At 43.6% G+C, this 13,241-nt stretch overlaps 2 protein-coding genes across 2 annotated transcripts in view; both read right to left on the minus strand.

Moving 5' to 3' along the window:
- Nucleotides 1-13,241, minus strand: part of mrps14 (mitochondrial ribosomal protein S14) — an 80,312-nt gene that overhangs the window by 65,412 nt on the left and 1,659 nt on the right. The gene's annotated exons all lie outside the window — the stretch shown is intronic.
- ier5 (immediate early response 5) lies at nucleotides 4,110-5,648 on the minus strand. Its single transcript, XM_078408009.1, has one exon. It carries the CDS (start codon nucleotides 5,474-5,476, stop codon nucleotides 4,700-4,702), a length of 777 nt encoding a protein of 258 aa, XP_078264135.1. The 5' UTR covers nucleotides 5,477-5,648; the 3' UTR covers nucleotides 4,110-4,699.

The raw sequence follows: 13,241 nt of genomic DNA on the forward strand, positions 1-13,241 counted from the left end.
GACCTCACATTGTGCCAGCTCCTAATTACCCATTTAACCTCATCATCTCTTTTGTTCTTCTGGGTAATTTAATTTTAACCCAAATTTCAGGCTCACCAACCATTTGAAAGTTTTACTTCCTCAAAACACTCGAGTCCGTAACATCTCAGTTACACTGAGCTTAACCAAAATCAAGCCTTCATGTATTTCCTAATCACGGAAGCTATTTGATCCATTCAGTCTTCACCAGCTCTCAAAACAATCCCATCCCCTTAGTTTCCTGTAATCCATTTGTTCTCATGTCATCACTCTCCCGCCACCCACATACACTGCTCTAAATTGCCCTTAGGCTATTAAGCTACTGGTTTGCATAAGGAAACCATAGCACCCAGGGGAAATTCTTTGTCATGTGCAAACTCCAGTCAGATAGTGGCAGAGGTCAGGATTGAGCCTGGGTTGCTGGAGCTGCAAGGTGGAAACTCTAACAGCTGCACCACTGTGCTGTTCTTACCCATGAGACATTTATCGTAGTTGTACAAATGTGTATGATCTTGATCTCCTCTTTATGGATTACAGCATATCAGTACCTTAATCAGTCAATACTCAAGCGATAAATCAAGTCTAAACACTCCACTAAAGGAATTTAAAAATATCAAATGACCTGACTATTGAGACTAGAAGAGAATTCAATTGATAATTTTACTCTCACATGCCTCCAAAAAGTGGGACACACATTACTCTGGTGAAACTAGCTCTAGAGATACAGCATGGAAACAGGCCCTTCAGCCCACACCAATCATCAATGACCTATTCACACTAGTTCAATGTTATCCCACTTTCTCATCCACTTCCTTTACAGTAGAGGCAATTTGGAGGCCAACCAACCAACAAACCTGCACCACTTTGGGATGCGAGAGGAAACCAAGAGCACCCAGAGGAAACTCATGCACTCACAAGGATAATGTGCAAGCTCCACACGGGCAACACACGAGGTCAGGATTGCACCCAGGATTCTGGTGCTGTGTTGGCAGCAGTTCTACCAGATGTGCCACCAGTTACAATACAAACTATGCTCAAGAACAAGAGGCCCATTTAGCCCCGATGTCTGATCAATTCCTCATTCATAATTTGGATCAAACATTCTTATGAGGAAAAACTCAAAATTATAAATTCAGACACAATTACTTACACTGGTTTCAGTGCAGGACAACATTTTTTAAATCTGAATTTTCCCAATTGTTGAAATGCAGCAACAAATAGTCCTTGCAGGGTACAGATGAAAGGCAGAATCTACTCTCCCACAAACTAAGATAGCCCAGTCACTGGTGCATTAAGTGGGGCAGTCAATTAACCTCAATACCATCAGACGAGACAAGTGAAAAAGGCCACCTTTCCCACTTTGAGCTGGAAAATGAACTTGACTCCTCTCCCAAAGATTTGGATGCTTGGGTTTCACAGTAACATGGCAGTTTGGGTTCTGAACTGGCTAATCCATAGAAGGTAGAGGGTAGTGGTGGAAGGGTGTCAGTAGTGGCAGAAGGGCGTCATTCTGGCTGTAGATCTGCAATATTCCAGTGATCAGTACTGGGACGTGTTTTGTCACAATAATACAGATGGGCTCACTAAGTTTGCAGACAACACAAAAATTGGTGAAGTTGTAGAGAACGAAGGCGGCTGTCCAAGGATACAACAGGAGAGAGATCAGGTGCAGATATGAGCAGAGACCTGGCAGATGGAGTTTAATCAGGGCAAGCATTGATCCCACAATCCCTCTGTGTAATTAATGTCCATCACTCCCTGAAACTAGCAACACAAGAGTATAGAGTGGTAAAGAAGGTGTTCAATATACATCAGTTAGGGCATTGAGTGCAAGAGTCAAATCATGGTGCTGCTTTATAAATCTTTCGTTGGGCCATATTTGGAGTATCATGTGCAGATCTGGTCAGTCCATTGCAGGATGCGAAGACTTTGGAGAGGATGCACAACGGGTTTATTAGGATGCTACCTAGATCAGTGAGTATTAGCTACAAGGAAGGGCTTTATGAGCTTGGATTATTTTTTTCTGGAGCATCAGAGGCTGAGGGAAGCCCTAAGAGAAGTTTACAAAGCTTCAGGGAGGCAGTGTCAAATACTAGGCATGGCTTTAAGGTCAGAGGTGGGAAATTTTGGCATGTTATTTTCTCAAAAAGAGTGCAAGTGCCCACAGTGATTACCAGGTGTGGTAGAAGTAGATGCAAGTGACATTGAGGCGAGTTTTAGATCGGCACGTGAATATCATGAAAAGAGGGATATAGATCCTGTGCAGACATAGAAAATAGGTGGAGTAGACCATTCAGCTCTTCGAACCAGCACCACCATTCAATATAATCATGGCTGATCATCCAAAATCGGTACCCTGTTCCTGCTTTCTCCCCATATCCCGTGATTCCATTAGCCCCAGGAGCTAAATCTAACTCTCTTGAAAACATCCAGTGAATTGGCCTCCACTGCCTTTTGTGGCAGAGAATTCCAGATTTACAACTCTCTGGGTGAAAAAGTTTTTCCTCATTCTCAGTTCTAAATGGCCTACCCCATATTTTTAAACTGTGACCCCTGGTTCTGGACTCCCCCAACATCAGGAATATTTTTCCTGCGTCAAACCTGTCCAATTCCTTAAGAATTTTATGTTTCTATAAGATCCCCTCTCATCCTTCTAAATTCCAGTGAATATAAGCCCAGTCAATCCATTCTTTCATCATATGTCAGTCCCGCCATCCCGGTAATTAACCTGGTGAACCTACTCTCCACTCCCTCAATAGCAAGAATGTCCTTCCTCAAATTGGAAGACCAAAACTACACATATTCCAGGTGTGGCCTCACCAGGGTGCAGGAGGACCTCCTTGCTCTGATACTCAAATACTCTTGCTATGAAGGCCAACATGCCATTTGCTTATTTCACTGCCTGCTGTGCCTGCATGCTTACTTTAGGACAGAAGGGATTAGCTGAATTTGACATCATGATCAGCACACACATCGTGAGCTGGCCCATTCCTCTCCTGTAATTTCCCACATTTCATGATTCACTGGCAAAGTCAACATCCAAAAAAAGTAGCCATTGCATTGGTCATCATTTTTACTTAAAAACCTGACATCAGTATGGGATAAGATCTCACTTACTATCCTGAGACTCAGTTTAAATTCAAAGCATTAAAATCACCAGCAACATATTTAAGTACTTACTATATCCTCAGGACTGCACAAAGCTGTTTGGATTTAAGATCTCTGTACTTTTTTTAGGGTTGAATGGACCAAAAGGAAAGTAAACTGCGTGCTTGGGCAATAACTGGAGATTGCAACAATCCTGGAAGCCTATTTAGATCCTACATGGACAGGCAGATCGGGGAAGACTATGATCCTAGAAAAAAGGTGACAGAAATTATTTCCACTCAGTAATGTAATATCTCAACCCCAGGTATTAGAGTAAACCCCATGTACACGCTTTCGTTGTGCTCAGCTGCTTTAACTACGTTGTCCCTCTTATTCTTAATTTTCTTCAGTACAAAAGATCTAAATCTAAAAAAAATATCTAAAAGCAAGACTAAACGGCGAACAAAATAAAGTCAACAGCGAGCAGCACTTTTTTTGGGGGGGTGGGTCGAAGAAACATTAGGCCCCACTCAGTTCCCGATCAACCAAACAATCCCTCAGCAGGATAAAATTTCAACAGACGACCAACTCTTCTGGTGGGGGAAGGGCATTAAAACGCAGGAAGTAAAATGTTTGTAAGCAGATCCCAAAATAGGACGATACGGAATGGGGCGGTGTGGAGGAAAGTAGTTGCAACGATCAAGTTTCAAGCCTTCATTTCAAAGCCAGTCGAGAAAGCCCGTTTGAAAGTGGAAAAAATTGCCAACTCTGGGCGGGTGGTTCGGTTTAAAAAAAATAAAAAAAAAGTTGCGGTTGGAGCAGGTGAACTTTACCCTACTTAGAGCTGACAAAAGCAGTACTGTCTCTTTAAAGAGCCCAATGCATTCCTCCCAACAATAGCCACAAAGGAAACTCCCCTCCCCCCCCCCCGCCAGTACAACGGCAGCAGTTAGTTAACCCATTGAGGCCCAGTGCGTACGTGCAAACAAGCCCAAAGAGCAATGTTAATTTAAAATAACCTTTTAATTCATGTAAATTACACCAGTCATACAACAATGAAAACAGTATTACAAAAAACGGTTAATAATGAACGTTTTTCATGTCTTTATAAAACAAAGACGTTATATTTACGTACAGAAATGTACCCAAACTGCCCATTGCGAGTCCAATGCAAATTAAACATCTGCGAAAAGGCGTAGAACAGACGGGAAAAGGCAACTGACTCAGCAATTTGTATTTTGTTTCAATATACAATAAAACTTCCAACTGAAACTCTTGCTACCTTGAAACCTTTAGTCGGGCTGCAAAGATACACAATTAAACCAAAAGAAATTCACAGGAACTCCCAACTCTCCAAACAGATGCCCTCCGACCGAGTCCGAACACGCCCGTCAGGGCCCGCCTATCCGCTCCATTTCCTCATCGGGGGTGGTGAATGAACCTGCTCTCCACGTGGTGCTGAGGGCGCCTTTTTAGAGAGGTGCAGGCTGCTCCGAACCAAACCTTCCCAGGCCGTGCATGCTCCAGAAGTGAGAACCAATCGAAATCGAAAAAGTCCTGGTCTCCATCACTCCCGTCCCAGAGGGCGAAACTTTCAGAAGGCGACAATCGCCCTGTTCCAGGAGCCCATGTTTCCCAACACTTGATCACAGCAGATCTGCCCGCTCTCGCCCTCGCTCTCCTCTTTACTCAGGAGCCCGGAGAAGCTGGAACCAAAGATGTTGATGAGACTGGAGACGTTGGAAGTCTCCATCTCCTCTTCCTCTTGGCCGGCAGCCAAGATGGTCAGATGCTGCTCGGTCCTGGGCCTTTTGAGCGGGCTTTCAGGCTCGGATCCCCCCTGCTCTCCGTTCCGCCTCTTCCGACCAGAACTCGCTTTGGCCACCGAGTCACAATCCGAAGGAGTCCCCAGCTCTCGGGACCCCCTCGCCTCCAGCTGCTGGGCGCATGTAACCGCAGACTGGCGGGGGGTGTCCAGCTCCTGGGTGGCCTTTGCCTCTGGTCCTTGGTCCTGTGAGAGCGGGCACAAAGTCCTTTCCGCCTCAACCCAGCTCGGCCCTTGTTCCTGAGGCTCTGTCCTCTCCGCCTCAGCCCTGCTCACCCCCTGATCGCCCGAGGACTCGCAGGCGTTCCTCTCCTCCATCTCGGCCCAGTTGGCAGACTGCTCACCGGCCGCCGCCTGGAACTGAGCCTGAGCCTGCAGGTAGAGTTCGTCCTGCTCGCTCAGGTAGACCTGCCGGGCACTTCTGAGCACCAGGGACACCAGCAGGTTCTTGTGTAACTTGATGCCTCCGCGCTGTATCCGGGAAGAGTAGATCTTGCCGAGGGAGATGGTCATGATGCGGTGCGCCTCCACCTTAAACTCCATCATGCGGCTTGCAACTTTCCGCCCGGTAACCGAGCCGGGACTGCCCCGAGCTGTCAATCGATGGCACCCAACTTCGACTGAGGAGTGGGATGTGGTGTGAAGTTCCCGCCGGTAGGATTGGTTGTGTGTGTTAGTTTTCCGGGGTAACCGGTACCTCTGCTCCGGCTCCCGCCGCGCAGCTCCGGCAAATAGTAACCGTTTAAAAATAGCTCGCTATTTATACTGGCCCGGCCGCCGCCGCCGCCCAATCCCCGCCGCCCCGCCTCCCGTCACAGCCCGAGGCCCGCCCACAATGGGGCAGGCTCGGCCAATCAGCGGCCCAGCCCGCCGCAGCGTTATTTGAATAGGAGCCGTCACCGTGAAACTCTTAAAGCGGCACCCCCCACACACTCACTCACCACACACACACACGCTCACCACTCACCCCACACACCACGCTCACCCCACACACCACGCTCACCCCACACACCACCCTCACCCCACACACCACCCTCACCCCACACACCACCCTCACCCCACACACCACCCTCACCCCACCCTCACCCCACACACCACCCTCACCCCACACACCACCCTCAAGTACTGTACGGTGCGCACCTGAAATTCAATGGATCCCTGAGAGAAGGAAGTGATTTTGTTGTTGTTTGTTTTGCCTCGCTGATGGGAAAAGGTAATATCCAGTGATGCAGCTGAGCAATACAGTCCAAAAAAGAGTTTTCAGTCTGTGCTGATTTAGTTGACTTCATTTGCAATCGCAAGGTCCAAGTTATGTGCCTCTCTTCCACACCTCAGGCAATGATGGCAAGGGGGCAATGGAGAAGAGGGATCTAACTTCCAATGATAAACTCAAAACCTGTAAAGATCATAAAGGTAGGGTCTATTCCAGATAATAATTCAGATTCAGATTATTTTATTGCCATGTTCACCAAGGTGCAATGAAATTCCTTGTTCTGAAACTCAGAGTCAATAGTATGTACTACTGTAACAAGAAACACAATAAATACAAGTGCAAAACAAAATACAACTACAAATACAAAAAGAGTTTGCATTTAGCTAGCATTTTTACCATTGTAAACTGATTTGAGACCCAAAAATCTTAAGGGTCGTTCAATCAGAGGATCTCTTTGCCACGTGCTTGCCAAAGTAATCATCAACAGGTCCAGGCAGTTGACCGCCTGAACTTTTTCCAGCTTGATTTTATGCCCCCTTCCAAGGTTGTGTTTACCGCTAACTCTCCTCGGTGAGCGGATGCAGTTTCTATTTGCATACTCAAGGCCATCGATGAATGGTGGGCACTGGAGTGACTCAAGTGCATTGACGGTAGAATAAACATTTACTTTTTGTTTTAATTCTGATAAGATATTTAGTACAACATTTTTTTTAAATTAGAAGCACAAAGTACTTTGGATCATGAATTTTATCCAGCATTGAAATAAGGGATCATTGCTGTGGGTTTCAGCGGAAGATAAACAGAGGCAAAGATGGGAGAGATAATACTCTAGGCTGGTCACCTGGTTGTGCTTCTTCCTGAATATAGGCAGAGACTGAAGAGGGTGGTACCAGCAGAGAGGATTACAAAGCACTGGTCTAGGGTGGCAGAGGAACAGTTACAGGTCTGTTTCAAATCGGTGGGCTGGGCCATGTTCAAGGATTCGTCAGCAGAGCTGTAAGAATATGTTACAGTCGTCACCGACTTCATAAAGAAATACATGGATGAATGTGTACCACAAAAACTTTGTCTTCCCCAACCAGATGCCCTGAATGAACCATGAGATTTGTACTCTGCTGAAGGCTAGATCTATGGCATTTAATATTGGCAATCTAGGCTCATTCAAGAAGCCCAGATACAGCCTCCTCAAGACCATTGTGAGTGCAAAGAGACAAATGAGGACTAAGCTGGAGTCAAAGTCGGGCAACTTACAGCTATGCCAGGGATTGCTCACTATCACTTGCTGCAAGACTTAACTGGGCAGCTTAAGTGTTAATGATGCATCGCTTCCAGATGAGCACAATGCCTTTTATGCTCAATAAAGATGACAATTAAGAACAACGACACAACTACACAAACCCCCATAACCCCTGACCTCCCTGTGATGTCAGTCAACGGGAGAGATGTCAGAACATTCAACAAGATGGTAAATCCATGCAAAGTGTCTGGCCCATACAGCATACCTGGGCGAGTGCTAAAGACTTGTGTGGACTAACTGGCTGGAGGATTCAAGCAGGTCTTCAACCTCTTGCTTCTGCGGTCCAAAGTTCCCACCCGCTTCAAAAGGACATACATCCAGCCAGTACCCAAAAAGAGCCTGCTTACCTGCCTCAATGACTGGAATCCAGTAGCACTTAAATCCATTGTAATTAGGTTTTTCAAGGGATTAGTTATGGTGCCTCAAAAATGACCTGGCTCTAGTTTGCCAATCCCACAACAGGTCACTAACAGATGCTATTTCACTGGCTCTGCACGCTGCAGTGGGCTTTCTGGATAGCAGGAGCAAATACATCAGGATCCCCGTTCATCGACTACAGCTCAGCATCCAACACAATCATGCCCTCCAAATTCATTACCAAGCTGCAAGATCTGGGCCTTTGCAACCTGAATCCTTGACATCCTCATCGGTAGACCCCAATCAGTGTGGATCTGTAGCAACATCTCCTCCTCATTGACCATCAACACAGGTGCACTTTAGGGCCTCGTGTTTAGCCTCCTGCTTCATTCTTTTTACATTTATAACTGTGCTGTAACGCCATCTTCAAATTCACTGATAACACCACTGTTGTTGACCGAATTACAGCTGGTAGGGATCAGTGTACTGGGTAGGGATAGCTGGTTGAGTGGTGCCACTACAACATGTTCTCATTCAACATGAACAGAACCAAGAAACTAATTGTTGACTTCAGGGGAAGTCAGGAGATGCCAGTTTTCATTGATGGGCTGGCCGTGGAGAGAGTTAGATGACCTGTTTTGGACCCAGCTCATAGATGTAATCATGAGAATCCCCACCATCTGGGGTCAAGCCCTCTTCTTGCTACTAATAACAGGCAGAAGCCTTAAGTCCCATACTAGCAGTTTCAGGAACAGCTATTTTCCTACAACTATCAGATTTTTTTTAACTGACCTGCACAACCCAAATCCTACCCCAGTAACAGAACACACTGGATCACCTCTTGCACTACCATGGGCTTGTTTTAATTATGTTTTTGCACTAATGTCTTGTTTTTGCATAGTCTTTTTTTTCTCACCGTCTTGTATTACTCAAGTATAATTGATGTTATGTTGCACCTGTATCTCATCATACATGTGCATTTGAAAAGCTCGACTTAATAATGAAAAGGCAGGAGTGGTTCCTCTAGGTAATGTGCATAATATGACCTAGAAGCTCAACTCAGGATCAAAGACAATTAAAAGAGCAAAATGGTTAGGAAATGGAGTACATAACAGCAACCAAAGGCAATAGCCATACTTATATTATTTGGAGCATGTTTCTCTTCATGTGACATTGGTTAGCAGAAATGTAATGTCACTGAACAAAAAGTGACAGAATCATGCATGGTCCTTGAGACTTCAGAAAGGATTTACAAGAATGGATCCTGGGATGAAGGATTTCTAAATTAGACTGAAATAACTGAGGATATTCTTAAAATAAGGGTGAGGGAGAATTTCATAGAAATGTATTAAATCATGATAGGTTTAAATAGGGAAGAGAGAGAGAAGCAGCAGACACAAATTTAAAGTGACAGGCAAAGATACACATGGATGTAAGGAATGTTATTTTTAAATGCAAGATATGGCTACCACTTGCAACGATGGCGGAGAGAGATTCATTCAGGGCTTTCAAAAGTGAGAACGATCTGCAGATGTTGGTTAAGACACAAAAGGACACAAAGTAACTTGGCAGGTCAGGCGGCATCTCTGAGGAACATGGATAGGTGACGTTTCAGGTCAAGACTACTTCAATGTTATGTTTCAACAAACAAAACAAATTGTCACATTGCTTTCTGGGAGCATGCTGTGCACAAATTATCTGTCATGTTTCCCTCATTACAACGGTAACTATTTTTAACATTTACTTCATTTTGCTGCAAAGCAATTTAATGTGTTGAGGTCATCAAATGAATTATGTAATGCAAACTAACTCCATGAGATCCTGACAATGGCTTTGGTTAATTATAAACCTGAAATAGACGGTTTTAATATTCAAATATGAAGGGATATGGGACAGAATAAGGAGCATTTGAAGTTAGACAACAGATTAGTTACGATCCAATCGAATGGCAGCAGGTTTGACGGGCTAACTGTCTGGTTTCTATTCTTAGAGACACAAGATCGTTAATGCTGATATGTTGAACATTCTGTTCCCAAACGGAAGACCTCTTCCATCACTATCTACAAAATGACCATGCAAAGACAATTTCATTCGTGTATGTGCACCTTTCTCTTCTGCCGACGAGTCCCCCTTTAAGAGTAGTGTGTTTTGATGAGGAAGTTCCGCTGATGTAATGTTTATTGTCAGTTTCAGTCAGTCATGTGCTGGGGAAGAGGAGGAGCAGATTCAACTTCGTTTTAACGTGAAATTGAATTATTTATTAGAGTTTGCTAACCGGTGATCAGAGTACAACACTTACGGTCTCCAATATTCACAGCCCGTCAATGTGCGGGATAACACATATCATTTTTAAAATATTTGTTCATTACGGATGATACACAACTAATTATTGTATTTCTAATCTTAAAAATAGGTCCCCCAGTCAACTAACTTTTAACTTAGACAATTCCATTATTTTGTGAAAACCTTCAAGAGCTTCGAATGATCCCTAATATTTCCGCATAATTAACTCTTAATCGTAAGTGTTTTAAACCCTGGCAATAAAGCGATACCTAATCGATTTGTTTAGATTTCTTCATTTGTATGTAGAGGGGCAGGAGTTTTGCATGTGTGTGGGGTGGGAGGGGAGAGGTGGGGTGGTGTCTGTGTGTTCGCCGAAAATCCATTGAAACTAAACGAGGCGGATCCTCTCAGCTGATGCTATTAAATAAATGACAAACAAAATGAGGCCTAAAAACAGTTTCCACAGCCCTGACGCCAGGACTCGACACGCTGAAAGGCGTAACTTTCCATTATTTACAATGCAGCAGTGCCAAACGCATTGGGGAAATGGAAGCGAATATTTCATTGAGCAGGTTCATTCAGCGCCAGCGAATTAGTCGTATTATTTTAAAAAGTGTATGCAGAAAATATTTTTTTGCATAAACGATTCGCAAATCGTTGTTAAACGATTCTAAATGTTAGTGTATATGTTATGGCCTCGTGTAAGCTCCTTTACTGGAAGGTCACTGCCCGTGGGCAAGAGCTTTCCAATCATTACCCGAGTTAGTTTTGTAGTCTGATTCTGTTCAAGACAGACACACATAGGCAAATGGATTCATAATCAACAGTACTTCTGTCTTCTCGTTCATTGAATACAGCCAAATTTTCAATGAGAAAGATTCCAACCCTACCCACGGCTCCAAAACTGTACACATTAAAAGATTAACTAACCCATGTTTTTTTTTCCCTTCATTTTAATTATCAGCTAGAAAAAAATGTTAGAGATGATAAATGGGTCATAGACAGGTGTGTGTGTGTGTGTGTGTGTGTGTGTGTGTGTGTGTGTGTGTGTGTGTGGGGGGGGGGGGGGGGGGGGGGTAGGGGTAACACAACACACAGTAACCTATGGAACAACAACCTATGGAAAATTGTCTGATTTTGCAGCCCAAGTTAATCATCTTCCAAGCCCATCAAATATCATATTTGCCAGACCATTTCCATCTTCTGTTTGCACTGTTTGGAGAATTATGGAACATAATTTCTATTTTTCCAAAGTCACAGGAGGCCATTCCGCCTATCAAGTCTATGTCCATTTTCCCCACCAATTTACTCCCTCCTCAGATTTTGCTTCTCACTTACACACCAAGGACAAATTAACAATTAGTCTACCTGAGGTAGCACCCATATCTGAGGTAGCACCCAGAATGGTGGGGGAAATCCTTGCGATCATGTAAACTGCACCCAAAGAGTACCAAAGATTGGCATTGAACCCTGGCTGCTGGCACTGCGACACAGTGGATCTACAGCAATGCCACTGTATTTTCTTTCATTTCAGATAAATATGTAGGGAAGGCCTTGTAAATAGAGAGCAATCTCAGGAAAGAAGTCCTACCCTACATATTAATTGTAAACCCACACAGCATGAGCAGATTGATTCTTCACAACACATTTTCCCACCTCCCATTAGCCTAGAGAAAGCAGGCAATCTGTTGCCCCTTTGGCCGATAGCAGAAATGGATTCATGAATTCCTCGATAAGATCTAGAACTAAATAATAAAGGTCAGTAAAATTACCAATGCAAATAGACCACAGTGGGAATTTACTTAATCATTACACCATACCGTCAAAAGGGGAGAGTGTTAAGGAAGTTACTGATGCAATAAAACATCCGATCTTGCAAACATCAATGACTGACATCATTCCCTATACACGAGTTTGAGAAAAATCTATGGAAAGCAACAAAAGATCCTTTTGTTTCCCTCGTTTCTCTTATCCCTAACCAAACTGAAGAAGGGTCTTGACCCAAAACATCACCCATTCCTTCTCTCCAGAGAACCCTCTGAGTTACTCCAGCTTTGTCTATAAAAGATCTTAAGTGTCAGTTTACTTTTCAGAGTGACTGGATCTAATTAATGTTTGTTTATTTGGTTAAGCTGTGACAGATACTAGTTAGCCATCTCTCCTCCCCACTTCTAAACGTTATCACCTTACAATTGATTAGTCTCATTACAATTACTCTCATAATTGATTAGTCTTTGCTCCTACTCTTTAAGGTGAGAGGGGCAAACTTTAAAGGAAATGTGCAGGGCAAGCTTTTGCTTTACGTAGAGTCATGGGTGTCAGGAACACGCTGCCGTGGGAGGTGGTGGAAACAAATACGATAGTGACATTTAGAGACTTTTGGATAAGCACATGTCATGGATATGCAGAGAATGGAGAGATATGGATTATGTGCAGGCAGATACGGGTTGGTCTTTAAATCATTTTCAACATAGACATTGTTGGCCGAAAGCCCTATTCCTCTGTTATACTCTTCTACGGTGTATGTTCTAACAACCAAATCAAATGGCTTTGCCTAATTTTCCAAAGTAATTGCCTACTCAAATAAGTGCACTTAAAAAAAATCATACTCCAGGAAACTGCTGCCAGTGATCTTTATCCAGGTCTTTACAATAACAAATTTGACTCCCATACCAGAATCACTGGGTATACATTTGCTAACAGATTCAAGTGTTAAGTGCGAGAGGGCCACTCATTGGAATCCTAATGAAATTTAAAGACTTGCATTTCTAAGGGTACCACACTGAGTATTTGATTGGAATACCAGAATAGAGTGTTCAGATCTCTGGAAGGGCACCACACACAATCTCAGATCCTCCTCAAACTCTTTATAGTCAATGTACTTTTTCTTTGAATTTCTAATAAACTTAAAAGCCTATTTGCACACAGCAAGATCCTAACAGTAGCAATAAGATAATAACCCAATAATCACAAAATATTTAATGTTGGTTTAGGATGAATTAATTACTGGGCAAGACAGCAAAGCAAGTTTAATTCGTTTCAGACTTGATTCCTGAGATCTGAACAAAATCTATTCTGATATTCCAATCAAATACTCCGCAACGGTTGGACTCCATCTTCTAGATCATATATCAAAATTTACGTCTGGTCTCCATCTCAGG

Source organism: Rhinoraja longicauda, chromosome 11 (assembly GCF_053455715.1).
Source record: "Rhinoraja longicauda isolate Sanriku21f chromosome 11, sRhiLon1.1, whole genome shotgun sequence".
Taxonomy (NCBI): Eukaryota; Metazoa; Chordata; class Chondrichthyes; order Rajiformes; family Arhynchobatidae; genus Rhinoraja; species Rhinoraja longicauda.